This window comes from Quercus suber, unplaced genomic scaffold (genome assembly GCF_002906115.3).
Source record: "Quercus suber isolate HL8 unplaced genomic scaffold, Cork oak 2.0 scaffold_301, whole genome shotgun sequence".
Classification (NCBI taxonomy): domain Eukaryota; kingdom Viridiplantae; phylum Streptophyta; class Magnoliopsida; order Fagales; family Fagaceae; genus Quercus; species Quercus suber.
In genome coordinates, this window is record NW_027069757.1 from 263,517 (window position 1) to 289,276 (window position 25,760).

Here is a 25,760-nt window from a genome sequence, read left to right on the forward strand (position 1 = left end):
AACTTAACACTAAAAATATTGAGTAACTAAAATCGTGTATGCCCCCAAATTGAGGAAAGAAAAATGCAATTTACTGTTTGAAAAAAATAAAGAAATGACCCCACACTCTTTTGAACAAAACTCATAAACATGGGAATTATGGAAATTCATCATTCCTTTTCATTATATTCCTCTAAAAATCCTCAAACACACACAAAAGAGGTTAGAAAATTTAGGACTTCTTATTCAAAAAAAAATTAGATTCATGAGTATATATATTCTTGTGTCGAATAGATATCACAATTGATAGACAAATTAATGAAGTTTTTTTTTTTTTTTTTAATCTATCCACATAATTTACGTTTGAAATATGAAATATTGGTACTCAAGTAGATCAGGCGATGCTAAGACTGGCAGTTATATATAATTCTAAAGAAAAGTGTCGTTATAATAACTTTGTAAGTGTTGAGTCCTATATAAAGTATAGAGAAAGATGATGACATTGGTTTGCTCAATATCTTTTTTTAAGAATCGTTTGCTCAATACCTAATGGCGTAGAACTTCTCAATTATATTGGCATCAAGACCTCACAACATGTACAGGATTTCTCTTACTGAATAGAAATTATTGAAACAAAACAAAAAATATATATATATATATATATAACTAAATAATAAAAAAATATAAGAGAAAGATGGTTACATTTGAAAGAATAATTTCAATTATTGTAAGTTTTTTTATCTTGTAAAAAACAGCTAAAGAGAGTTTGGTGGTTCGATCATGTACGAAAATTACTATTTAAAAAATACATGAAAAACCATAAAATAAACTTTTTTTCTTTTTTTTTTAACAAAGTAGAGGATAAGAAAATAATATAAGAAAAGCTCATACCTCTACTCGGCTTTAAAAAATAAAAATAAAATTGGAGTTTGCTTTACTTTTATAGTATTCATGATTAACTTCGCAAATTTGGAAATAAATTATCAATGTTTGAGTTTGAGTTTAAATTGGACTTGTTAGAGAGATAGAGTTTCACTCCTTATTAAGTTTGGATTAAATAAAAATAATTTGTTTAAAAAAAATGATAATGATAAGTTTGAGATTAAGTTAGACTTGTTAGAAAGATATAGTTTTCACTCCTTGTTAAGTTTGTACTAAACAAAAATAATTTTATTTAAATAAAATGATAATTTTATTTAAATATTGTACTGACATGAAAAATTGTAAGAGTTTCAGATGTTTCGGTAATGATAATGATGAGTTTAAGTTTAAGTTAAACTTGTTAGAGAGATAGAGTTTTACTCCTTGTTAAATTTGGATTAAACAAAAATAATTTTATTTAAATAAAATGATAATTTTATTTAAATATTGTGCTAATGTAGAAAATTGTGAGAGTTTCAAAGATTTTGGTTATATATAGAGAGAGAGAGAGAGATGAATACGAAATTATTATTGATTGAAGAATGTATAAAGTAAGGAAAATGCTAATAGATGTCCTTAGGGTAATGATTAACAATCATTTTTTTTTTTATGAGAAAAGATAATAAAAGAAATTAATATTTTGACAGCTTTTTTCAATTTCTCATAAAAGTGATATCAAAAATTTCCTAAAATGGATTGTTAACTATTACCTTAAAGGCACCTATTAGCATGACCCATAAAGTAATATACATTATCTATGACTTGAACAATACCCTATATTTCAGTCAAGGCTATTTAAATTAGACATAACTTGTGTCCAGAGCATTAATAAATTGGACACATTAAAATACAGACACGTGTTCATGAGCTCTGCCCTTCTAAATTATTGCAAGCACTGTGCGCATAATTGAACAATTGCATGTAGAGCCTAGCATAATTTTGTGAGCGTATCTCAATCGGAAGTGAGAGTTGGAGCAAATAAGGGTCCATTTGGTAACGTTATTCTAGTAACATTGTTTATATTTTTTGAAAATAAGTATAAGTAAAAAAGTGTATAGAAATATATGTAATGTTATTTAAAAAATAAAAACATATATTTAAACACATGTACCCAACAGAACCTAAATATGTCTGTTCTACTTTTTATGAAACTCTCAACTCAAGGATTGAGGACGTATAAAATGACATGCATGAAAGCTATAATTTAAATCACTTGCAAGCTGCGTGCAAATGAGTGAAAGGTGGCCGTGGCCAAACCTAGAGCAAAGACCAAGCCTATATATGGTATGTCTCCATCAAAAGAAAAAGTTAATTAAACCAGCTAATTATATATGTGTTCTTCCAAGTTTCAAGCTAACTATTACATATTAGACTCTTATAATAAATGAACCAATTTTATAAACAATTTGAACTTAGATTGTTTTGGAAAAAACAAATCCAACCTAGATTTAGGGGGGAAAAAAACTTATTTATATTCATTTCACTAGCAAACAAGTCAAAATTAAGCACAAGTTTAGACTTTAACATTAGACATGTCAAGCTTACATATAATAATGTGTTTATGAAGTGGATTACAGTTAGCTTAACTGGTAAAATCTCTGATAGTTGTATAAAAGATCTGAGATTCAATTTCCATCTGCACTAAAAACTGATTGATGTCTTGGTCTGATGATAGAGAGTTGTCATTAGGAGCGAACATCATAAGTTGAAGCTCTCTCAAAAAAATATAATGTGTTTATTAACAAGTTTAATATGAATATATATATATATATATATGTGTGTGTGTGTGTGTACAATTTTTAATGATAGTTATACTTGGCCCCTTAAAAACTATTTAAAAATCTTCATATATAATTTGGTTCATAAAGTCTTGGCTCCATCCCTGAAGCTATGCTTTTAGCCGGGGCTAAACCTAAGCTTTCTATTTCTTTTCTTTTTTTATTGTTCTTCTTTAAATATTCGAACCTAAGCTAATTAACGAAAGGGACAGAGCACTATCCAGGATATAAGAGCAGGTAAGATTACAGCAATAAGCCTTGACCTTGTCTTGGAATAACGGTTATACAGCATTTGTCATGCCATGCATGCATGCTTGCACATCATATATAACTGTGGACTTTCTTCTTTTTTTTTTTCTTTTTTTTTTTTTGTGTGCGTGTCTGTGGTATACTAAAAGTACACAAAATAATTGTGGACTTAGTCCTTGAACGATTGAAAACTCACTTTACGGAGCGGTTGCATGGATTTTCATTATGAGCCTTTGACCATGTTTTTCTCATTTGTCTTCATTAGTCCTCAAGCGACGGGCTGAACGGATCAAAAACCAGGCTTGGACCCATTTTGATCAAAATAAATGTTTTAATACAAATAATTTTCTTTCCCTTATAATTATAAAATGGGGTCATGGGTCATATTAATGGATATTTTAGGACTTTTTTTTTTTTATGGACCTTAGGACAATTTTTTTTTTTTCAATTTTTTATGGAACTTAGGAAAAAAAAATTTCAATTTTTGATGGACCTTAGGACAAAATTTTTTTTTTTTCCAATTTTTTATGGACCTTAGGACAATTGTTTTTTTTTTTTTTCAATTTCTGATAGACCTTAGGACCATTTTGATGGACTTTAAGACAATTGTTAATAAACCATTTTAGAAAATTTTTGACACATTTTTATGAAAAATATAAAAAAAAAAAATTTANATGATAGTTATACTTGGCCCCTTAAAAAATTTATTAAAAAAAAAAAAAAAAAAAAACCCAACAATAGAGTAGGCATTCCATTTCTGTGATGCATGCACCATGAGATCGAGTGTGTCTGGGTATGTATTGTTTTTTACTTTTGTAAACTTCAAAATATATTTGTTAATTACTTGGTTTTAATCAAACAACTTGTGTTGTTCATTAAGTTGTTTGACTTTGTTTGTTCATTATTTGAGACTTCAAGGTTAAAGGTTTGGATCTTTTTCTTCCTTATTGGCAATGCTAAATAGCATAATTAGTTGCTGATTTAGAATTTTCCTAGTTGATACTATATTAATACTAAATAAATATTAATTATGCCACATCACGATTAGTTTATTGTCTCATTAATTTGTAAACTTTAAATATAATTGGTTAAAACTTTAGCATTTTCTATTTAATATTTTGTTAATACTAACTAAATACTAGTTTACATTTAAAAATCTTCATATATAATTTGGTTCATAAAGTCTTGGCTCCATCCCTGAAGCTATGCTTTTAGCCGGGGCTAAACCTAAGCTTTCTATTTCTTTTCTTTTTTTATTGTTCTTCTTTAAATATTCGAACCTAAGCTAATTAACGAAAGGGACAGAGCACTATCCAGGATATAAGAGCAGGTAAGATTACAGCAATAAGCCTTGACCTTGTCTTGGAATAACGGTTATACAGCATTTGTCATGCCATGCATGCATGCTTGCACATCATATATAACTGTGGACTTTCTTCTTTTTTTTTTCTTTTTTTTTTTTGTGTGCGTGTCTGTGGTATACTAAAAGTACACAAAATAATTGTGGACTTAGTCCTTGAACGATTGAAAACTCACTTTACGGAGCGGTTGCATGGATTTTCATTATGAGCCTTTGACCATGTTTTTCTCATTTGTCTTCATTAGTCCTCAAGCGACGGGCTGAACGGATCAAAAACCAGGCTTGGACCCATTTTGATCAAAATAAATGTTTTAATACAAATAATTTTCTTTCCCTTATAATTATAAAATGGGGTCATGGGTCATATTAATGGATATTTTAGGACTTTTTTTTTTTTATGGACCTTAGGACAATTTTTTTTTTTTCAATTTTTTATGGAACTTAGGAAAAAAAAATTTCAATTTTTGATGGACCTTAGGACAAAATTTTTTTTTTTTCCAATTTTTTATGGACCTTAGGACAATTGTTTTTTTTTTTTTTCAATTTCTGATAGACCTTAGGACCATTTTGATGGACTTTAAGACAATTGTTAATAAACCATTTTAGAAAATTTTTGACACATTTTTATGAAAAATATAAAAAAATAAAAAAATTTATTTTTTTTTCATAAAAACTTTCAAAAATTATATCACAAACTTTTTTTTTTCATAAAAACTTTCAAAAATTATATCACAAACCAATACTCTTAAAATATCGGTTAACTTTTTCCTATAAAATATTGAAGAAAAAAATTTGTGACTTACGTTTTGTGAATATTAATGATACGTTGAGAGATGTCAATGTCCATATGCTTTCGCTTGGGAATTTTATAATCACGTGAGTGCGTCGTTGGAACGTATTTTTGTCAATAACATTAATCTCTATAAGTATTTTAAAATCCAAGACAATACTAACAAGCACCAGTGGTCTAGTGGTAAAATATATAGTACCCTGCCACGGTACAGACCCGGGTTCGATTCCCGGCTGGTGCATTAAATAAATCATATTGCAATTTTTTAAAACTTAATGTTTAGGAATTATTTTTGTTGTTTAGGAATTATTTTTGTTATTGGGTATAAACTTAGATTTCTCCGCCAGTGAATAAATTATACGAGCACTAGCACTGGGGACCCCAAATTGCTATTTTAGAACCCAAGCTACCCCAAAAGCCAATCTATCCAGGTTTGTAAACTTAAAAAAAATTGCAACCCATGAATAGTTGCAAAACAAGGGTGGAGGATCCTCACAAATCCAAACTCTTTAGTTGCTCGAGTTTTCAAAGCTAAATATTTTCCCTTTGATGATATACTAAGCGCAAAGATGGGAAGCAATCCTAGCTATGCTTGGCGAAGCATTCATAATAGTCTGGGGATTCTTAAGGAAGGCACTAGATGGAGAGTGGAGAACGGTAGGCGGATCCACATTTGGGATGATAGATGGCTTCCAACACCGACCACCTTTAAGGTGATCTCGCCTCCGGTGGAGTTTGGCAATTTCCCTATGGTCGCCTCTCTCATTGATGAGGACACAAAGTGGTGGAAATCCGATTTGGTGAGGTCTATCTTCCTGCCTTTTGAAGCCGATTCAATTCTCAAGATTCCTATCAGCTATAACCTCCCTGATGATTAGCTCATTTGGCTGGGCAACAAAAGGGGTTCTTTCTCTGTGAAGAGTGCTTATTATATTGCAATGAGAATTGCTGAGGCTGACTGCATGGGTGAAAGTACCACTGTGCATTCCCAACCCCCTTTCTGGAAAAAAATTTGGCACCTTAACGTTCCTCCAAAAGTCTGGATCTTCGCTTGGCGTGTATGTAATAATGGTCTTCCAACTATGCTTGCTCTCCGGTGTAGAGGCCTAAACTCATCTGAGTTCTGTCTGCTTTGCGACAAGGAATTAGAATCCATCCAACATGCTCTCTTCCTTTGTACTCACGCTAAATGTACTTGGGCTGCCTGGCTGGACTGCCCTTTGAACTTGACCTCCACTAATGATGACATTATGAACATTGCTGCCAAGTTTATTGATTTGGGAAAGCTTCATGACTTAGACTTATTTTTTATGGTGGCTTAGTCTATCTGGGGAAATAGGAATCAGGCCTTTCACAATGATGCAGCTATCCCACCATCTCAGGTCTGGGAGTCTGCGAGAAGGGCCTTGTTTGACTTTAACGTTGCTCGGCAAGATCATCTTCCTCCCCTCTCCCATGCGAGCCTTCTTTGGGCTACACCGCCACCTGGGTTCCATAAGATTAATGTTAATGGAGCGACGAATGAGGGGGGTGGTTGCTCCGGCATTGGTGTTATCATTAGGGACTCCTCTAGGACTGTGATTGGGGCCCTTAGCAAAGTCCTCCCCATGAGCCTCAATGCTGAAGTTACTGAAGCTTTCGCGCTCCTCAATGGGGTGCTTTTTGCGCTGGAGTTGCAGATAAGTCAAGCCATTTTTGAATCTGATGCGTTGTCCATTATCCTTGCCTTATCCTCTCATGAGTCTGGGGGCGAGCTTGGCACATCCTTGAGGACATCATGTCGGCTTCATGCTTATTTAGTCACTGCACCTTCCACCACCTGAAACGCGACGGCAACAAAGCTGCTCACTCATTGGCTAGAGAAGCAAAACTTTCTGGCCAAACTAAAGTTTGGAAAGGAACCCCTCCCCAATGCATTCTGCAAATTCTGCGTGATGATATGTTGTTCTCTCTTCCTTTTTTGGGCTCTGCTCACTAATGTATGGCTGTGCTTAGTTTTATTTGTTTCTACTTCTGCAGATCCTTGTATGTTTGTTTCAGCTCTTGCTGGTTTTTTGAAGTTCAAAAAAAAAAAAAAGAATGTTGTGATTGTGTGTGAAAAGGAAAAAGAGAGAGAATAATGCTTTATATTATTTTATTAGGTAGTTTATATTATTTTATTGAATTGTATGTAAAAATAAAAACTATGATGTAAGGTGAGTTATAAAATGAATTGGTAAAATAGATAAAGTAGTGTTTGAGGATGTAAAATAAATTTTTTTTTGCATACCCAAATGCTAATGCTCTAAGTAATTAGTTGTAGGATATAACTTAGATTTCTCCGCCAATAGATAAATTATTTATAGTAAGCTTGTTAGTTTTTTTGCTTTTCTTCTTTAATTTGAAAAAAAATATAATAGTAAGTAATTAGTCATAGCCAACTCATTTTTTTAAATTACTACTCTATTATGCGAAGCAATAATCAATGCAGTTTGTTGGGACTCAGAAATTTTGCCACATGACCCATGTCAAGAAGAAAACTCTCAGACGCATTAGGAGTATGGAGTTTATTGAGCAATGAGAATGACTGATCAAGATTTTCCCAGATGTCTACGATTAATATGTAATTGCCAAGTAGACTTGGGACATTTGTCACGCAGAACCAGTAAAAAACAAAGCAGCTGGTCCGTTCTCCATGTATTATTTTCTATCATCTTGGACTTGGACCCTTTACAAGTGTCAGGGAGATATCAACTATTACATTTTGATACAAACATCGAATAGGGATGAACCGATGGATCCAGATACCATTCCAATTTGTCCTACTCCTACTTCCTGACTTTGGTCTTAAGGAAGGTTTTGCCAAGAATTCCACCAGCTTGCAATATAGAGGTATTGCAACTTTCAATTGCTCCAATCAATAAACCCAAAAGTACCTCCGAGTTCTGGCAAGACAAATATAATGTTAACCTCTTAACTTATTTGCTTATGTGTAGCAGGTTTTCGAAGTCTTTTTTTACCAAAAGCTAATCCAAAATCCAAACACACTTGCTAGTCAAAAACTCAAAATTTTAACTTAGGGACTTATGCATCATGTTCATCACTTAAGGCAAGAGGAGAAACATAGTTTTTCCTCTCATTTCTAGTTCTTTTTTAAAGGCAAAGTCTTTGATATTTGATTTCTCCACAAAGTCATATAGCAGTAGGTTTTGGAGCTCTTTTGCTCAAATCAAGGATTTCAAACAAAGGAGCAGCCACATCATAACTGTGAATGTACTGGTAAAAAAAAACAGGTTCCAGAGAGGCAGAACAAACGAATTCCACCCTCCAGAATCACTATAATACCAAGGATAATTCTACCAAGCCAAAGCTTCAAGAGCCTGCTAATTTTGTCAGCTACTCATTTCACAATAATCAGAAAGGTTCACTCAACTTTGTAGATGAGCATGTTATGGTAATTGGTAACAGTAAAAGATTAAAACCACCGTCAATTCCGATCAAAACATGCAAGAGAAGAAACAAAGAAGATGTAGAAAGATTATGATGCAAACACATATTAACTGCTAACCATCCCATTGGTTCAAGACACATTTGATACATGAAAATATCTTTACATGGACATGCCAGAATATCTTACAGGCAGGAAGTAACATTGATCACAGCAATGAAGTGAAAATGAGTCTTCCCAGTTCTAACATAAAGCTAGAAGCTTGTATCAAATCCATCACAGATCGATTACCTAGTGAGATAGTATATGACAAGGAAAATGACAACAAATGATGCCACAAGTGTAAACATTCTCCGGCTTGACTTGGTCTCAAATACCTAAAATGTAAAATAAGCTCATCAGAACAGCCATGAAGCAACAGGTGTTTATCCTAACATAAATTGACCATATTGAAAAGACCACAAAGGAGAAGAAAAGATGATAAACTGTAGAGAGATTGGTATTTATTGGAATAGGAAGATGTTATTTATTTTAATTACCGTTTTGAAACGATCCATGGTTCCAGACAAGACTCCCCTTGATGAATCCATATCGTTGCCCTGAAAGAAAGAATGCCACATCATACACAGAGAAAGAGAGACTAGAAATAGAAAAATCAAAGTGAAGATGGACCTACAAATGCCACACACATACCATTCTGTCCAGCATTCGATTATGACTTTCCACCTCTTCATTTATATCACCTGACAGCTGAAAGTAACATGCATTAAAATCGAATGTCTGTTTCTCAAAACATGCATTCAAACTTGCTTGGATGATATTCAAGCTTACAAAGCATGAAATCTATAGGACCCAAGAATGTATAGAGTTAAACATTGTTCTGTTAATTCTCACTTAAGCTTCAATTCTAAATAGTTGCTGGAGATTTAAAAATTACAGATGTTCAGTAAGATATTGAAGTCAACGACTGGAGAAGGCATCCTCCAATAATAGTTTAATAGCATCCTGAGACTATCTAGAAGAGTAATTTTTTTTGGAAGATGCTCCATTGGGTTTAATGCAAAGATGGAGGACCACCACCAAATTTTTGGAGTTACAAGAACAATTCCAAATTTCCATTTTACCCCCCTTTCCATCTCCTCATAAACAGACTGAAAGAAACAACAAAAAAGCTCTAGTCCATTCTTTGACCATATAACAAAGCACATGCAGGCCAGTCAGGAACTCCCACAACTACACTCAGATAATTCAGCTTAAGGGCCAATAAAAACTTACTCTCTTCAGCAAAATGACTCTATCTTGCAATCCATCTACTGCTCTTTCATTATCATGCTCATCAATTTCATGGGAAGAGTAAGATGACGAGGCCCTGATGCCACCCTCCTCAATTCCATCAAAAAGAGCGGCTTTATTGTTACGGTAGTCTCTGCACACAAACGGATCTTATCATCAGGGCCAAAATAAACAGATGATATACTTCAACCATATAAGTTTTCTTACATGGAAAAAATCGATAGAGATCAGAAATTCGCTAGGAGGAAAATATATAAAAAGTACCCATTTACCCAGCACTTTGAGATACTACGAAATTGTATTGAGATCCATGTAGCATGAATTCATCTGTCAGAGAGCCATAACTATTTTGTATTCATCAAGCACCAATACTTCTCATTGAATATGTTATTAAATATTATTTAAAGTCCTAAGAAGTTTTAAGGAAACATGTCATTTAGAAAACAGACGCTCTTCGAGATGTATCAAACAAACCTTGAACACCCTGATACACGCTGTTTTTTCACATACAAGAATATAAACAACCAAAGTAAAAGCAAAATAGGGTTTACACCTACAATACACATTTGACCCTTTGGTTGCCAGTAATGCCTTATATCTTGACATATACCAAATTTTGAGAGAGACAGAGAGAGAGAGAGAGCATAGTTTGGAGTATGAACCATATATTTGTGATCGTATAATGATAGTCCAGATTTATATTATGAATTCAAGGTTAAAAGGCATTATCCAATACAATTCATGTAGCACAGCATTTAAAGTAACCTTCGAGTTAAATTTGAGAATATATTGTGATACAAATTGATTTAAAAAAAAAAAAATCAATTTCTAGGATTTCTTTCACTTTTTTTTTTTTTTTTTGGGTTAAGTTGCACAAGAATGGATCCTGAACCTAAGACCTCATCCCCACCCATATTTCTGGAACTAAATGCCCTGAGCATTATATAATTGAAGCATTAATCGAATAATAATATACAGCTGGCCCAGTATTAGAGAGAAAAAAAATGAATAATATAGTTGATGGATCATCAACATGAGTTTGATCATACAATATATTTGTGTCTAAGCCAACAATGTATGCTACCTTTAAAATTAACAGTTGATTTTTTTGCAAAACTTATAAGCATTGTTTAAAATTTCAACTTGTGACTTTCTGTTCACTGTTCTATTTTTTTATATTTTATCAGGGACTTCATGTCTATTATAAGACTAAGTCTTGAAAAATCCTGAGAAAGGCATCTGCAACTTGACCAACCTCAGTGAGCTAAGGAGAAATTGGATTAATTTTTGCTAGGTAATTTTAAGGAATCAGTATCCCAACATAAAACTAAAATATTGAGCTCTTGCCCATTTCCTCAATGTCAAGGACCTTGATGTTCAGGTCCCATGCTTCTAACATGTTTAGAACACAGTTCATTTGACTACCATTAGTGCTAAAATATTTTCTGAGAAAAAGTCACTCATCCATCAACTAGTGACCGTCTAGTTGGAAACTTTTGCTTGTGAATGGCCAACAAAACTTAATTCATATCACTAAAGCCACTATACCTTTAAGAAGCAGCCTATAATCCCCAGAGAATATTCTTCTCCATATGGTCAAGATATATTTTAATGGTGATGACTGCAGCCTTTAGCATGCTCTATGGAATTTCAAAAAACATATAAATGGAAAACATAGGAAAAGTTCAGACATCTGCCTACCTATGTTTTTGGTGGACTTTAGGATAGGAAAAGTTATAACCTTGGGGTTAGTCATGGGGAGGACGGCTTTAATTTTGTATATTGAGTGATTTGAGTGTACTGATTGATGACTCTTTCTTGTACAAGTAGCATTATAACTCATAAACTAAAGTAGTGAACCAAAGACCTAATAAAACCCAAATAAAGACTAACTTGACTCAAATAAATAAAGACATGAAAATTAGAATCCCTTAGAAAATTTTAGACTTTACTCAACTACCAATACGCCCTTACTGGCAGTAGTTGTAGAAAATTATAAACCTGCCCCTCCTTACAAAATCAACAATAACTTGTAAAATTAAAGACAACTTAAAAACTATTTAAAAAACTAGAAACCAATATCAAGGCCTTTAAAACCATAAGACACTTGCTTGCAGATACTGGCATTGAAGATATAAAGTTAGAAGTTTTCAGAACTTAAAATCACTCGACAGATGGTAACTTAACCTTTAGCTCATTGCTGCATCAGAGCATATTGTCAAAAAGATCATGTTACATTTTATATACCCAGATAACGTAAGTGTTCAAGATGCATCATAGTTGTTAAGAGTCAGGCTGACCCAGCCCAATTGAGCACTAATCAGTGGGCTTGGCCGCCCAGCTTGACCCAACCCAAAGTGAGACCCTTGAGTTCTATTATTAAAAGGAAAACCTTGAGTTGTCTTACTTCGTGGCAGTTTGCTGGTTATTAACTCCTAGTGGATTTAATCGGGTAGTAAATATCCCGACTGTTTTTTAACCATTTTTTTATAAGGGTGTTAATATCAGACCCCATCAGAACACACCACAGAGCTCTCTCTCTCTCTCTCTCTCTCTCTCTCTCTCTCTCAGAGAGAGAGAGAGAGTGCGCGTGTGTGTGGTGTAGAGGTGCTCTTAGGTAGGAACTTGTGTGTTTTATTCTAACAGTGCACACCACCTCAAGTAATGGTATGTTGATCTGTTGGAGGCTCATATTCTTGCTAGCTTGACATTCTGGCAGAGGCTAACGATGTAAAGTTCCCTCCAACTGATCCTGGATTGTTGGTTTCAGTGTGTGACAAGAGGCATGGCCCAAATCTGATTCACTATTCATAATAAGTTCAATCCAAAAAAAATTTGCCACAATGTGACCAACATAGATACATTCCCCCATTTCTAAATATAAACACACCAGATAAACATGAGGAAGCATATCACCCACAATGGGGTGAATACGCAATCCTGCAATGTGATCAACTAGACCAATGATAAAGCGACAAATAATAATCAATAAATAAAAACAACATTGCCACCAAATCAGTTGAGCTGTCAAACCCCAATAATAATAATAATAATAATAATAATAAAAACACAACAATGCCACCTGCACCATTTCGCTCGCATCCCTAGGTCCACCAAGAAAGATGATTTAGAGAGAGAAAGGGAGGTTTCAGAGAGAGAGAGAGAGAGATAGAGGTGTGGTTTTGTTACTTTTGTATTTACCGTGCATTGAAGAGAGAGAGGCAGGGTTCATAGTGGCCAAGTGGAGCTGAGAAGGCTGGCAGATGGGTATGGAGATTTAATGATTTGGGTTGTTTGGCTACAAGGAAAAGTTAGATCCGTTTAAGTGAGACATGTTTGTGCTGCGGTTTGATAGCTCAGCTTATGAGGTGCCATCGATTTTTATTTTATTATTTTTTCAATTATTCGTCCCTTTATCAGTAGTCTAGTTGGTCACATTGCATTACAGGGATTGCATAATCATCCATTGCAGTCAATATGCTCCCATAAACAAGCTGAGAGAGTACCCACCTAGATCATAATGACACCATGTCGGTAAACGTGTGATTTAACAAGCCTACCCAACACCAACAACATCTAGATGGAATTACCTAAACTATTTAACATCGCGGTCTATACTCTAAACTAAACACCAATCAAGCAACTGAAATTTCATCGAACTTTATCAATAAACTCTTTTTATGTGGGTATCTAGAGATCTTAAGAGTACCAAACTAATTCCCCGATTGTGCAGCCCCCATTCCCACACACCGGGTAACTACCAAGCAGAAACCTCATGGATCACACGAGGCCTAAGAATCACTACAACAATCCCTTCGGGTTTATTGTTAATAGTAATACTATTCGGAAACAAACAAGTGAACAACTATAACAGAATTTCACCAAAATAATCCTATAATCAGCATAAAAAAGTAATCCAATCACTGAATTAGTTTTCTAAGTCATAATAATGCTCTGAAGCCAACTCCAAAACCCTAAGAGCTAAGATTGATAATAGTAAAAGACAAGACAACCAAGAAAAGCAAAATACACAACCAGAAAACCATAGAAAGCCAATCCAATTGAAAAACCACACTGATCGCTGTTTGCGTTTCAAGGACTAAACAGAGATAACATTTCCAAGAAATCACAGCAAATTTCACACACGTAATTTGTACAGACATGAAAAGTCTAAGCAGATGATCAGATCTATTATGCATAAACCTTACTTAATCAGATTAATAATAAAGAGTTAGAAATAGAAATAGAGCTAACCTTCTGGCATTCATGGTTGAGACTTGAGAGTTAGAGAGAGAGAGAGAGAGAGAGAGAGAAAGGATCACAGTTTCTATGGCCGACTCTTTCTGTTTCTTTGAATACTCGTAACGGAGCTATTCGATCTCGTAATTGCTGTTATATATATATACAGAGAGAGAGAGAGATAAATTCAGATCTGAATTTTTTTGAAGAGTTTTGGGAGGGTGGATTCATATCAGTATAACTAGAGTCCAGAGATATACATTACATTACAATTAAACTGACACGTCACGAGGTAAATATGTATGTATTGCGTTTGCGGCTATAGGGTAGATTCGGGAAATGGAATTTTTGATAGGTGCGTCCCACAGGAAGAGAAAAGATGTTGCTGGTTTTTCGCTTGAGGTCCTAATCCCTCTTTGTTTATATTAGCACACAGTAATTTAAATAAAATAAAAATGGAAAGAATTTAACGAATGCAAAGAAAAGAAATGAAAACAATAAATTTTTTTTCACAGAAAAAAAAAAAAAAAAAAAAAAAAGAGAATCAACACCTCGCAATTTTATTAAGATGTTGGAGAATCCAATATAACAAGCTAATGAATGTCGGATGGAACATACTTCATCCACACTAGTAAAGGAAAAGAAATTATTGCTCTCTTGGCCAAAGCATAGGCTATACAATTTCCTTGTTGCCTAGTATGAGAAAAAGAAAAAGTTCTAAGCAAACCAACAATAGACAAAGTGTCTTTGACAATCTGGCCAAGTGAGGGATGACCCCATTTCGCTGCCCTTAACGCACAGCACACAACCTCAGAATCACCTTCAAATTCAGAAAAAGATATACCCAACTCAATAGTAAATTTTGCAACTCTTCTTGCAGCTACTGCCTCCAGTAGTTCCACCGAGCCCAAGTAGGTGAATTTTTTCAGATAATGCAGCAATCACCTCTCCCGTAGCATCACGAACTTCAACCCCAATACCTGCCTCCCCCAGTTCAGTGAACATTGCACCATCATAATTTGTTTTATATGTTGCACTCGCAGGGGTCTCCATTTTATATTTCCCATGGATGGCTTTGTTGTGGTCTTTGAAATCTTCAGTTGAAAATCCGAGAGGTATGTTCTTGTCGCTTCAAAAATGTTGTCCGTGGCCAACCCCTTCTCTTTCAACCTTAAAACAGTTCCTATGGTTCCAAATAAACCAAGCCACCACCGCAAACAACTCTAAACTGTGAATTAGCCGCCCAACCACGTGAATTAGCTCTTGTACATCTTGAACACGAGGATGCTCTATTCGAATCCATCTAAAACAAGGGACCCAAATGTGATGGAGCATCTCACAACCGCAAATAGCATGGAATGTATTCTCCTAGACCGAGAGATATGCATTGCATTTTGCATCATCTAGGATCTTTCTCTTCTTCAAATTTTCCTTTGTAGGTAATGCGTTTGAATAGACTTGCCATAGGAAAATTTTTATTTTATTCGGAATGAAGAGCTTCCAAATACATTTCCAGAACTGTTCCTGATTCAGTGTGTCTAGGCTTGATGAAGCACTAATGTTTTCAACCTTACAAAGAAGCTAATAACCTGTGAATTCATTGCCCAACCAAGTGAATTAGCTCCTGTACAACTTGAACACGAGGATGCTCTATTCGGATCCAGCTAAAACAGGGAGTCCAAATGTGATGGAGCATCTCCAACCCCAAATAGCATGGAATGTATTCTCCTAGACCGAGAGACATGCACTTGCATTTTGCATCATCTAGGATCTTTCTCTTCTTCAAATTTTCCTTTGTAGGTAATGCGTTTGAATAGATTCGCCATAGGAAAATTTTTATTTTATTTGGAATGTAGAGCTTCCAAATACATTTCCAGATCTGTTCCTAATTCGATGTGTGTTGAGCTTGATGTAGCACTAATGTTTTCAACCTTACAAAGAAGCTAATAACCTATTTTAACTGAGTACTCACCATTTTTGCAGGCCGGCCACATTAGACAGTTGTTCTAATTAGTCCAACACAGTGGGATGGCTTTGATAATGTTTGCCTCAAAACTCAAGAAGTGTTGATTCAGCAAGTTCTGGTCCCAAGTCCTTGTGTCTGAATTGATAAGGGCAGCTACCAGTGCTCTTTGTAGAATAGGCACATGTGGAGAAACAATTTTGACAGACCCCTTCCTTGGCAGCCAGTTATCATTGTAAATATCTATACTTTTCCCATCCCCTAGTCTCCACTGCATACCCATCAAAATCAACTTTCATGCTTTAAGGATGCTTTGCCAAGCATAGGAACCCCTGGCTGCTGAAGCTGCAAAAATCGACCCTGTAGGAAAATATTTTGCTTTGAAAACCTGAAAAAATAGGGAGTTTTGGTCCTTTAGTAATCTCCAAACCTATTTCACTAACATTGCATCATTAAATTTCCCCAAATCTTTGAAACCCAACCCACCTTTAGATTTAGGCTTACATAGAACCTCCCATTTTTTCCAATGAATTTTCCTTTGTTCACCCTTTTGCCCCCAAAATAATTTTTGGATTAACGCTTCTATCTCATCACAAAGGTCCACAGGTAATTCGAAACAGCTCAGGGCAAATGTGGGAATCTCTTGCACCATCGCTTTGAGCAAAATCTCTCTACCTGCTTGGGACAAAAGCTTCTCTTTCCAACCTTGGAGTTTACACCACACTCTTTCTTTCATATGGTTAAGTTTTTTTTTTTTTTCTCTGGTAAGCCAAGGTATTTTTTGTATTCTTTCACCTCAGGTACTTTTAAATAATTGGAGATTAAGGCCTTGTTTCTTCATTCACTGCCTTGCTGAAAAAGATGGTCGTCTTCTCATGGTTAAGTTGTTGGCCTAAGGCGTTTTCATACAAAGATAGAATATTTTGAACTACCTATAAATCTAACAAAGAAGCTCTGCAAAACAACAGGTTATCATTTGCAAAAAATAAATATGAGATTTTTGGACCCCTTTTACATAAAGAGAAGCCTTTTAGACAATCATCAGAAATTGCCTTTTGAAGCATCTTATTCAACCCTTCCGAGCATAACAAGAAAAGATAAGGAGACAAAGGGTCCCCTTGTCTTAGTCATCTTGATGGCCTAATATCTCCCATAAGCTCTCCATTCACCAAAATTGAGTATGACATAGTACTAATTAACAGTTTTTTTTTTTTTTTTCATAAAAATTGTATCAAAATTTTTATAAAATGGTTTACTAACAATTGACTTATGGTTAATGTTACTCAATAAAAATAAATGAGTAATGCTACAACCAAAAACTATTTTACAACATTTTTACAAAATGTTGATCTGACCAACTTTTTATTAGTTTTCATTTATGCCTACAATTAATATTACTTTTTCATTTACCAATAATTACTCACCACATCAACAATTTGTAAAAAAATTTGTATCTTTAGCATTACTCAAAATAAATAGGATAAATTATCAAGTTTGTCCTTATCTTTTAAGTCTGTAATGTCAATTTGATCTTTAATATTTTTAGTGATAGTATCAATTTATGCTATGTTTGAAAGTTTAGAGGGAGATGAGAGTAGATGGGAGGAGAGCAGTAAAGAGGAGAGTAGATGTGAATAGTTATCCTCCACCTTGTTTGGATGTTTTTAAAATTAAGTAAGGGAGAGAGGAATAATTAGCATTTTCATAGTTTGTAATTTTGTTAATATGATAAGGGTAAATTTGGTAACTAATTTGGTCAAACATTTCTATGCTCTACTCTCCCTTCAGATCTCTCTCTTTTGGAGGAATTAAAAATGAGGGGTTAGAAGTAGTTAGAACCCCTTCAAATCCCTCCTTCTCCTCCCTTAAAAAACATCCAAATAAGGTAATTTAACTTACTCTTCCTCCCTACTTTAAAAAAAAAAAAAAAAAAACTTAGGGTATGTTTGGTAGACTGTAATAGGCATTGTAATGTAAGAGTTATTCTTATGGTTTTGTTATTATTTAGTTTGGTTATGTTTTTATTACAAGGAATAATCATTCCTTATGAATGTCTATTCTTCAAAATGAGGAATAACTATTCATCTATAAAAGGTTGTATTAGCTATTCCTTAGTAAGAGCAATAATTTCAAAACTTAATAAATTTCCAAATAAACAAACTTTCCATATACATCTAACAATTATAAAAATAAAAAATCATAAAAAATAACATATATCTCTCTTAAATTTAAAAATAACAATTTTTAAGGAGATATAATTGTATGAGTAAGAAATTTCCTAAAATAAATGTTAGGTTTCATTCTAATATTATAACTCATAACCAAACTAATGAATAGATTTAGTTATTACATTACAACACATTTTATTCATAGTAATAAAGATTACAATTCCTGTTGTAATCCTCATTCAGTGTAACAAACGTACCCTAAGGTACGTTTGTTACACTGAATGAGGATTACAACAGGAATTGTTTCATTCTAATATTATAACTCATAACCAAACTAATGAATAGATTTAGTTATTACATTACAACACATTTTATTCATAGTAATAAAGATTACAATTCCTGTTGTAATCCTCATTCAGTGTAACAAACGTACCCTTAGGGTACGTTTGTTACACTGAATGAGGATTACAACAGGAATTGTAATCTTTATTACTATGAATAAAATGTGTTGTAATGTAATAACTAAATCTATTCATTAGTTTGGTTATGAGTTATAATATTAGAATGAAACCTAACATTTATTTTAGGTACGTTTGTTACACTGAATGAGGATTACAACAGGAATTGTAATCTTTATTACTATGAATAAAATGTGTTGTAATGTAATAACTAAATCTATTCATTAGTTTGGTTATGAGTTATAATATTAGAATGAAACCTAACATTTATTTTAGGAAATTTCTTACTCATACAATTATATCTCCTTAAAAATTGTTATTTTTAAATTTAAGAGAGATATATGTTATTTTTTATGATTTTTTATTTTTATAATTGTTAGATGTATATGAAAAGTTTGTTTATTTGAGAAAATATTAAGTTTTGAAATTATTACACTTACTAAGAAATAACTAATGCAACCTTTTAAAGAGGAATATTTATTCCTTATTTTGAAGAATAGCTATTCATAAGGAATTATTATTCCTTGTAATAAAAACATAACCAAACTAAGGGCATATTTGGTAGACTGTAATAGGAGCTGTAATGTAATAGTTATTCCTATAATTTAATTATTCTTTAATTTGGTTATATTTTTATTACAATGAATAATCATTCTTTATGAATAACTATTCTTCAAAATGAGAAATAACTATTCATCTTTAAAAGATTGTATTAGCTATTCCTTAATAAGTACAATAATTTCAAAACTTAATATGTTTCCAAGTAAACAAACTTTCCATATACATCTAACAATTAAAAAAAATAAAAAATCATAAAAAATAACACATATCTCTTTTAAATTTAAAAATAACAATTTTTAAGGAAATATAATTGTATGAGTAAAAAATTTCCTAAAATAAATATTAAGTTTCATTCTAATGTTATAACTCACAACCAAACTAATAAATAAGTTTAGTTATCACATTACAACACATTTTATTCCTAGTAATAAGGATTACAATTCCTGTCGTAATTCTCATTCAGTGTACCAAACATACTCTAAGGGCATGTTTGGTAGACTATGATAGGCGTTGTAATGTAATAATTATTCCTATGATTTAGTTATTCTTTAGTTTGGTTATATTTTTATTACAAGGAATAGTCATTCCTTATGAATAGCTATTCTTCAAAATGAGGAATAACTATTCCTCTTTAAAAGGTGGTATTAGTTATTCTTTAGTAAGTGTAATAATTTTTATACTTAATATATTTCCAAATAAACAAACTTTCCATATACATCTAACAATTATAAAAAAAAAAAAATCATAAAAAATAGCACATATCTCTATTAAATTTAAAAATAACAATTTTTAAGGAGATATAATTGTATGAGTAAGGTATTTCCTAAAATAAATGTTAAGTTTCATTCTAATGTTATAAGTTACAACCAAACTAATGAATATGTTTAGTTATTATATTACAACACACTTTATTACTAGTAATAAAGATTACAATTCCTGTCGTAATCTTTATTCAGTGTACCAAACGTACCCTAAAGAATAACTAAATCATAGGAATAACTATTACATTACGATGCCTATTACAGTCTACCAAACATGCCCTTACTCTCCTTCCCTTTACTCTACTATCTTATATTCATCATCCATTCAAACAAGCTATTAGTTTATGTCGCCACTCTTTTGATGAAAAAATGTGATGTATCAACCTAAAAGCTGATTTCGTGTGAAAATTTTAATTTGGGTTTGTTTTTTAAATCTGACACTGTGTTGTAATTAGCTGTTGATGTTTACATTAAATATATATATATATATATATATTATTATTCTATTTGACCATGTCAATAAGGTTGTGGACTAAATTCAAAAAATTGAAAAAACAAGGTCTAAATTTTGTAATTTTTCCAAATAGTTAATAAATTAGGGGGTTTTGCTTTTGGAGGGTTTTAATTTGTTTCCAGAGCATTCAATTCCAGAAACTTGGTGCGAGTCGGGACGAGAGGGTCTGCGAAGCGAATTCATGGGTTCTGTAGACGAAGTTAGCAACAACAACGGATTCGGATGCTCACCCGAAATGGAGAAATTCCTCTGTGAACGGTTGGGCGACCCGACCCAGCCGATTTCGGAGCGGTTCAGAGTCCTCTTCTCTCTCCGTAACCTTAAAGGCCCCGCCCCTCGCAACGCCCTTATCCGAGGTTAGCGTCTCAAATGCTAAAATTTGTGTTCTTTTGAGATTTTGGTACATGGGTTTGCTTCAATTTCTTTATTTACTTAGTGTTTGATATGATATGAACTTAGAGTTATTTGTTTATTTATTTTTATGCTAATGTATAGAATTGTATTGGTTTTACACCATAGCTATGTATGTGGGTTTGAACTTTAAACCCGTTTTACAGCTACAAGAGATTCATCAAATTTGTTAGCACATGAGGCTGCATTTGCATTGGGTCAAATGCAAGATGCCGAAGCTATCCCGGCTTTGATGGCACTACTCAATGATCTCTCTTTGCATCCCATTGTTCGCCATGAAGTAAATTCCAACTCTTTCCTTTTAGAATTTTGAGTCCCCAATTAAATTCAAACACATAGCTACATCAAATTTTAACCGGGGAATTAATGTGCAGTACCTTAAGAACTATACCTAAGTTATTTCTAAAGTGTGTAATCTTATTATAATTGTGTAGGCGGCGGAAGCATTGGGTGCAATTGGGTTGGAGAGTAATGTTCTTGTTTTGAAGAATAGTTTGGTCTCGGACCCAGCTCAGGAGGTGCGGGAAACATGTGAATTGGCTCTCAACCGAATTGAGCAATTAAGGGGTGATGGCGGAAATGGTGAATCTTCCACGGAAGGAAGATCACCTTTTATGTCAGTTGATCCTGCTGCACCAGCTTCTTCTTGTTCTTCCGTAGATCAACTAAGGTTTATTTCGTTGTTGGCTATGGCTAGATGTATTTTTACTTGTGCCTATTGTGCTAGGTTTATGAATTGGCTCTAATTAACTTCAGGGAGGTACTTCTGGATGAAGAAAAAGGCATGTATGAGAGGTATGCAGCTCTCTTCGCACTTCGAAATCATGGTGGAGATGATGCTGTTTCTGCAATAATTGATTCTTTGCATTCAAAAAGTGCTCTATTGAAACATGAGGTTTGTTTAGTATCCTCTTATCTTTTTAGTATTTTTATTGATTTGATTTGTGTAATGAAAATGTTAATAGTTACATTTGGTTTCTGGCAATGTCAGTGTTTCTTACATCTGTATGGTTAATTTTCATATGGTTTTCTTTTACAGTATGGCTTTAAGAAATGTGTTAATCTTAGCTAGTTAAAATGGCTATGAGAAGCTTCTTATTGAAGATGATGTGAAAATTGTAATTAACAGTTTAGGTCTATGCTCCTTTGAAAATTTAAGCATTGCTGAGGATTCTTAACTAGTCATTTATGATAATAACTTGGAGGTCAATATTTTCACATATCGATGGGGGAGGTAATACCGTAATAGAGTTGCTGGGTTTAGTTTTTTAAAATCTAAAATAGGACATCTTATTAAGGAAAAAAAAGTTTGGTTAGATGATTTTTCCAGGAGAATTGATGAAGATTATTTATGAGGATTTACCGATTTTGTGACAAGTGCTGTACCCAAAGTCATTTGTCTCAACTTTTTCCTCTTTCTAAATAGAGGAAAGAGAAAAGAGGGGGGGGGGGGGGGATTTATGCCTAGTCTGGCACAGAGTTGTTTACAGCTTGTCTGACATGAATCTGCTCCCACTTCTGGGTGTTTCTTCATTTTTCAAAAGTTGGTAATGTTGCTATTTACTGTAATTTTCAGGTAGCCTATGTATTGGGCCAACTGCAAAACAAAGCTGCTTCAGCTGCACTTTCCAATATACTCAGGGATTTGAATGAGCACGCCATGGTTAGACATGAAGCTGCTGAAGCTCTTGGTTCCATTGCAGGTATGACCACTTGATATTAATCCGTGAGTGTGCCATGTGACTTCTATTATCACAGTGCTTTAAGAACTGGACATTTTTCAGAAACTAAGTAGGGCTTGTTTTTGGTTGAGCATTGTATCGAATACACCTGCATGTGTTTCCCATGAAAAAGTTTCCCTGATTTCAATCTAGTTGATTAGTTGTTATATATATATATATATCAAGAAACAAGGTATGTCTGCTCTCAGGAAAATAAAAAAAAGATAAAAAGAGGTGTGTCAGTGTTGTAGAAGAGATGTTTTCTGGGTTGTTAACATGAAATGCTTGTACCGTTAAGTAATGTGTAGTAATGATTAAAAATGTACAAAATTGATTAAGGTCGGATGAGATTCGGGAAAGATGTGGAAATTGTTGACCTTTATTTAAGATTTAGAATTTGTTTCATGAAATATCTTTTTCTTATTTGAATTTAGAGTTCTTTTCTTGAAACACCAGGATTCACTATTCTTCTTGTGTCTAGAAACTCATGGCATATTTTAGCACCCTTCCTCATTTGTTCTCACTATTGTGCTAACCAGTTTAACAAGTGTTCCTATCACCAATCCTTTTTTGTTGGTGTCTACTCCTGCACCTTGCCAATATGCTAAGCCCCCCACCTCATCCATTTTACACAGTTCCTGGTGGGACTCTAGAGGCAATCTATAGATTGTTATTGCTGAGGCAGTAGGTACAGCTGGGCCAGGAAACGTTTTGTAGCCCAATATTGGACCAGTTTTTTGATAATATACTTTGTGAGTGTGATATAGTATTAGTGTCACTTTTGGGTCATTTAATTAAGTTCTTGTGTTTTGCACATTTGTAGATGACCAAAGTATAGCACTTCTTGAGGAATTTGCAAAGGACCCTGAGCCTATTGTCTCACAAAGTTGTGAAGTTGCTCTAAGCATGCTTGAGTTTGAAAGATTAGGAAAATCATTTGAGGTATACTCTATAGATTTGAAATATATTTAAAACATTGGTCTGTTTTCAAAAGTGACTGACAACTATTATCTTTGCAGTACCTTTTCATGCAAGCTCCCCTTGTGCATTAAATTATTACAATTTTTGACAAAGTAGTCATTGCATCTATGCACATATTTGAAGAATGAGCTGCAATATGAAAAAGAATGATATAATGATGAGCAAGCATGAAGTTTTGGGAAGGAAATAAGTGAGGAAAGAAGTAGGAAAGTTAGAGAATTACACAATCTTGACCTCTGTTGCATTGTTCTGCTAATTTATGACCATACTCAGTGAACTGATCTGAGTTCGTAAGTGTATCACTTCTCTACTTGGGACTCTATGTAAGAACATGCTTGTGAACCTTGAATTGGTTTGTTGACAGTACTTTATAGCTTAATAGCGTTTTTGATTGTTTCTTGGGAGTTAAAGACACCATTTGTTGGCACTGTTGTTTCATCTCTTATAGACAGCCGATTGTAACCTTCTTAAGGTCAAAAGAATATATATATATATATTTAATGGAAATGTAAACGGATGCCCTAGAGGCATTGATTTACAAAATAGTTTTAAAATCTTTTTATGAGAAAAGAAAAAAAGTAACAAAAAGTAACTACTTGTTTGACAGTTTTTTAGAAAATAGCTTTAAAAACTTTTTATGAGAAAGTTAAAAAAAGTAACAAAAAGTAACTACTTGTTTGACATGTTTTTATATTCCTCATAAAAATTGTATCAAAAGTTTATTAAAATGGTCTATCAGCAAATACCCTAAAAGCACCCGATGTGCATTAATTGGACCCTATTATTATTAGTAATGTAAATATTTGCAAAAGAGCTACCTGATGTGAATAAGCACATAAGTAGCTGAAGAAAAGGTCTAAAGAATTTAAGAGAGTATTGCACTGCAAATTTGCAATTATCATGATGAAATAGAATCAATAGATGCTGTAGCAACCTGTCTTTACTATGGTTTCTCACAATAAATAAGGGCACCTATTGATGAATAAAACTATATATTTACTGTATTTTTTCAAACTCTCTAATGCATAAAACTGAAAAACCTAGCCAGTGAGTTTTAGCTAAACCAGCGTCTCTGTCCGTTCACGTTAGCAAATGGATTCCAAACTCTCTACTTTTACTTTTTCTGTCATGGTGGTTTAGATGAGTGCTTCTGAATGTATTTTTTGTTGGTAAATTTATTTTGTTCTTGTGAGTGATAATCTTGGTTAAGCTTTGTCCTTTTGTTACCTAAGGCCATGGAGAGATGTTTGATTTTTGTATGCCCTTATATAAAATCATTTTATTCATGTGTATTGGTATAGCAAATGAAAAAGTAGAAAGATAAAAAGTAAATTACCATTATGCTCTTATGTAAATAATTATATAAATAAGTCTAGATATTCAACCTACACAATTTTTTTTATTTTTATATATGATCATTTTTTTTCTTTACAAATTACTAAGACTATAAAATTGTACGTTCAATATCCAAATTTTCAAAAAAAATTGCACAATTTATTTATTTATTTAAATTTTAAGCAATTATATACATTCAATGTACATAACTTTTTTAAAGAAAGTAAAATTTTGTACATTAAAAGTACATAATTTTCAAAGAAACATAATTTTATATAACCAATATACACAATTAAAAAATATATATATACACACACATACACAATTTATGTGTGAATTTTTTTTTCACAAATTATTGAGAATGTAAAAGTCTATTTTTTGAAAATTTGTATACATTGTTGTAGGGATATTAGGCCCAGAAGTTCATTATATATTTGTCCATTGGGCCTATGGCCCAAGCCGAGGATAATGTCTTATCCAAGGGGGAAGAGCCTCCATCTGGAGAGATTGTGTTAGCAAATAAAAAAGTTGATCTCAGCCATAAGGGCTTAAAGGGATTAGTTGAGGATAAATGTCTCCTCGACTAACTAAAACCGAGGTCAGGAGAAGTAGCCTTCCAACACCAAAGAACCTCCTAGGAAATTCTCTCGGTACGAATAGACATTGCAGACACATTAGACAGGGAGAAGTCCTAAAATATCTTAGGAAGAAAGCTGCTATCACTACATTTAATGATCTACAGCTAACTTCCTAGCTACATTAATGTGAAGGAGATCCCTGAACAGTGCAAAATTGGCTGCGCCAAAGGCATACACAACCAGAGAAGGTGTCTAATGGGACAAGCATTCAAG

General features: G+C 33.3%; 3 protein-coding genes and 1 non-coding gene across 4 annotated transcripts; 3 read left to right on the plus strand and 1 right to left on the minus strand.

Moving 5' to 3' along the window:
- Window positions 1–5,243: 5,243 nt before the first annotated feature.
- TRNAG-GCC (transfer RNA glycine (anticodon GCC)) lies at window positions 5,244–5,318 on the plus strand. The gene has a single exon. It is a non-coding gene; the product is annotated as a tRNA-Gly (tRNA).
- Window positions 5,319–6,015: 697 nt separating this feature from the next.
- LOC136071304 (uncharacterized) lies at window positions 6,016–6,900 on the plus strand. Its single transcript, XM_065782402.1, has 2 exons — window positions 6,016–6,344; window positions 6,417–6,900. Exons 1-2 carry the CDS (start codon window positions 6,016–6,018, stop codon window positions 6,898–6,900), a joined length of 813 nt encoding a protein of 270 aa, XP_065638474.1.
- A 1,684-nt stretch (window positions 6,901–8,584) lies between these two features.
- LOC111987536 (bet1-like SNARE 1-1) lies at window positions 8,585–14,336 on the minus strand. Its single transcript, XM_024019254.2, has 5 exons — window positions 14,052–14,336; window positions 9,780–9,930; window positions 9,198–9,254; window positions 9,044–9,103; window positions 8,585–8,881 (listed from the first exon to the last, which is right to left on the minus strand). The coding sequence occupies exons 1-5, from the start codon at window positions 14,063–14,065 to the stop codon at window positions 8,792–8,794; spliced, it is 372 nt and encodes a 123-aa protein (XP_023875022.2). The 5' UTR covers window positions 14,066–14,336; the 3' UTR covers window positions 8,585–8,791.
- A 6,157-nt stretch (window positions 14,337–20,493) lies between these two features.
- Window positions 20,494–23,970, plus strand: LOC111987546 (deoxyhypusine hydroxylase). Its single transcript, XM_024019262.2, has 7 exons — window positions 20,494–20,817; window positions 21,019–21,152; window positions 21,307–21,542; window positions 21,629–21,767; window positions 22,449–22,575; window positions 23,417–23,535; window positions 23,613–23,970. Exons 1-7 carry the CDS (start codon window positions 20,643–20,645, stop codon window positions 23,643–23,645), a joined length of 963 nt encoding a protein of 320 aa, XP_023875030.1. The 5' UTR covers window positions 20,494–20,642; the 3' UTR covers window positions 23,646–23,970.
- The last annotated feature ends 1,790 nt before the right edge of the window (window positions 23,971–25,760 follow it).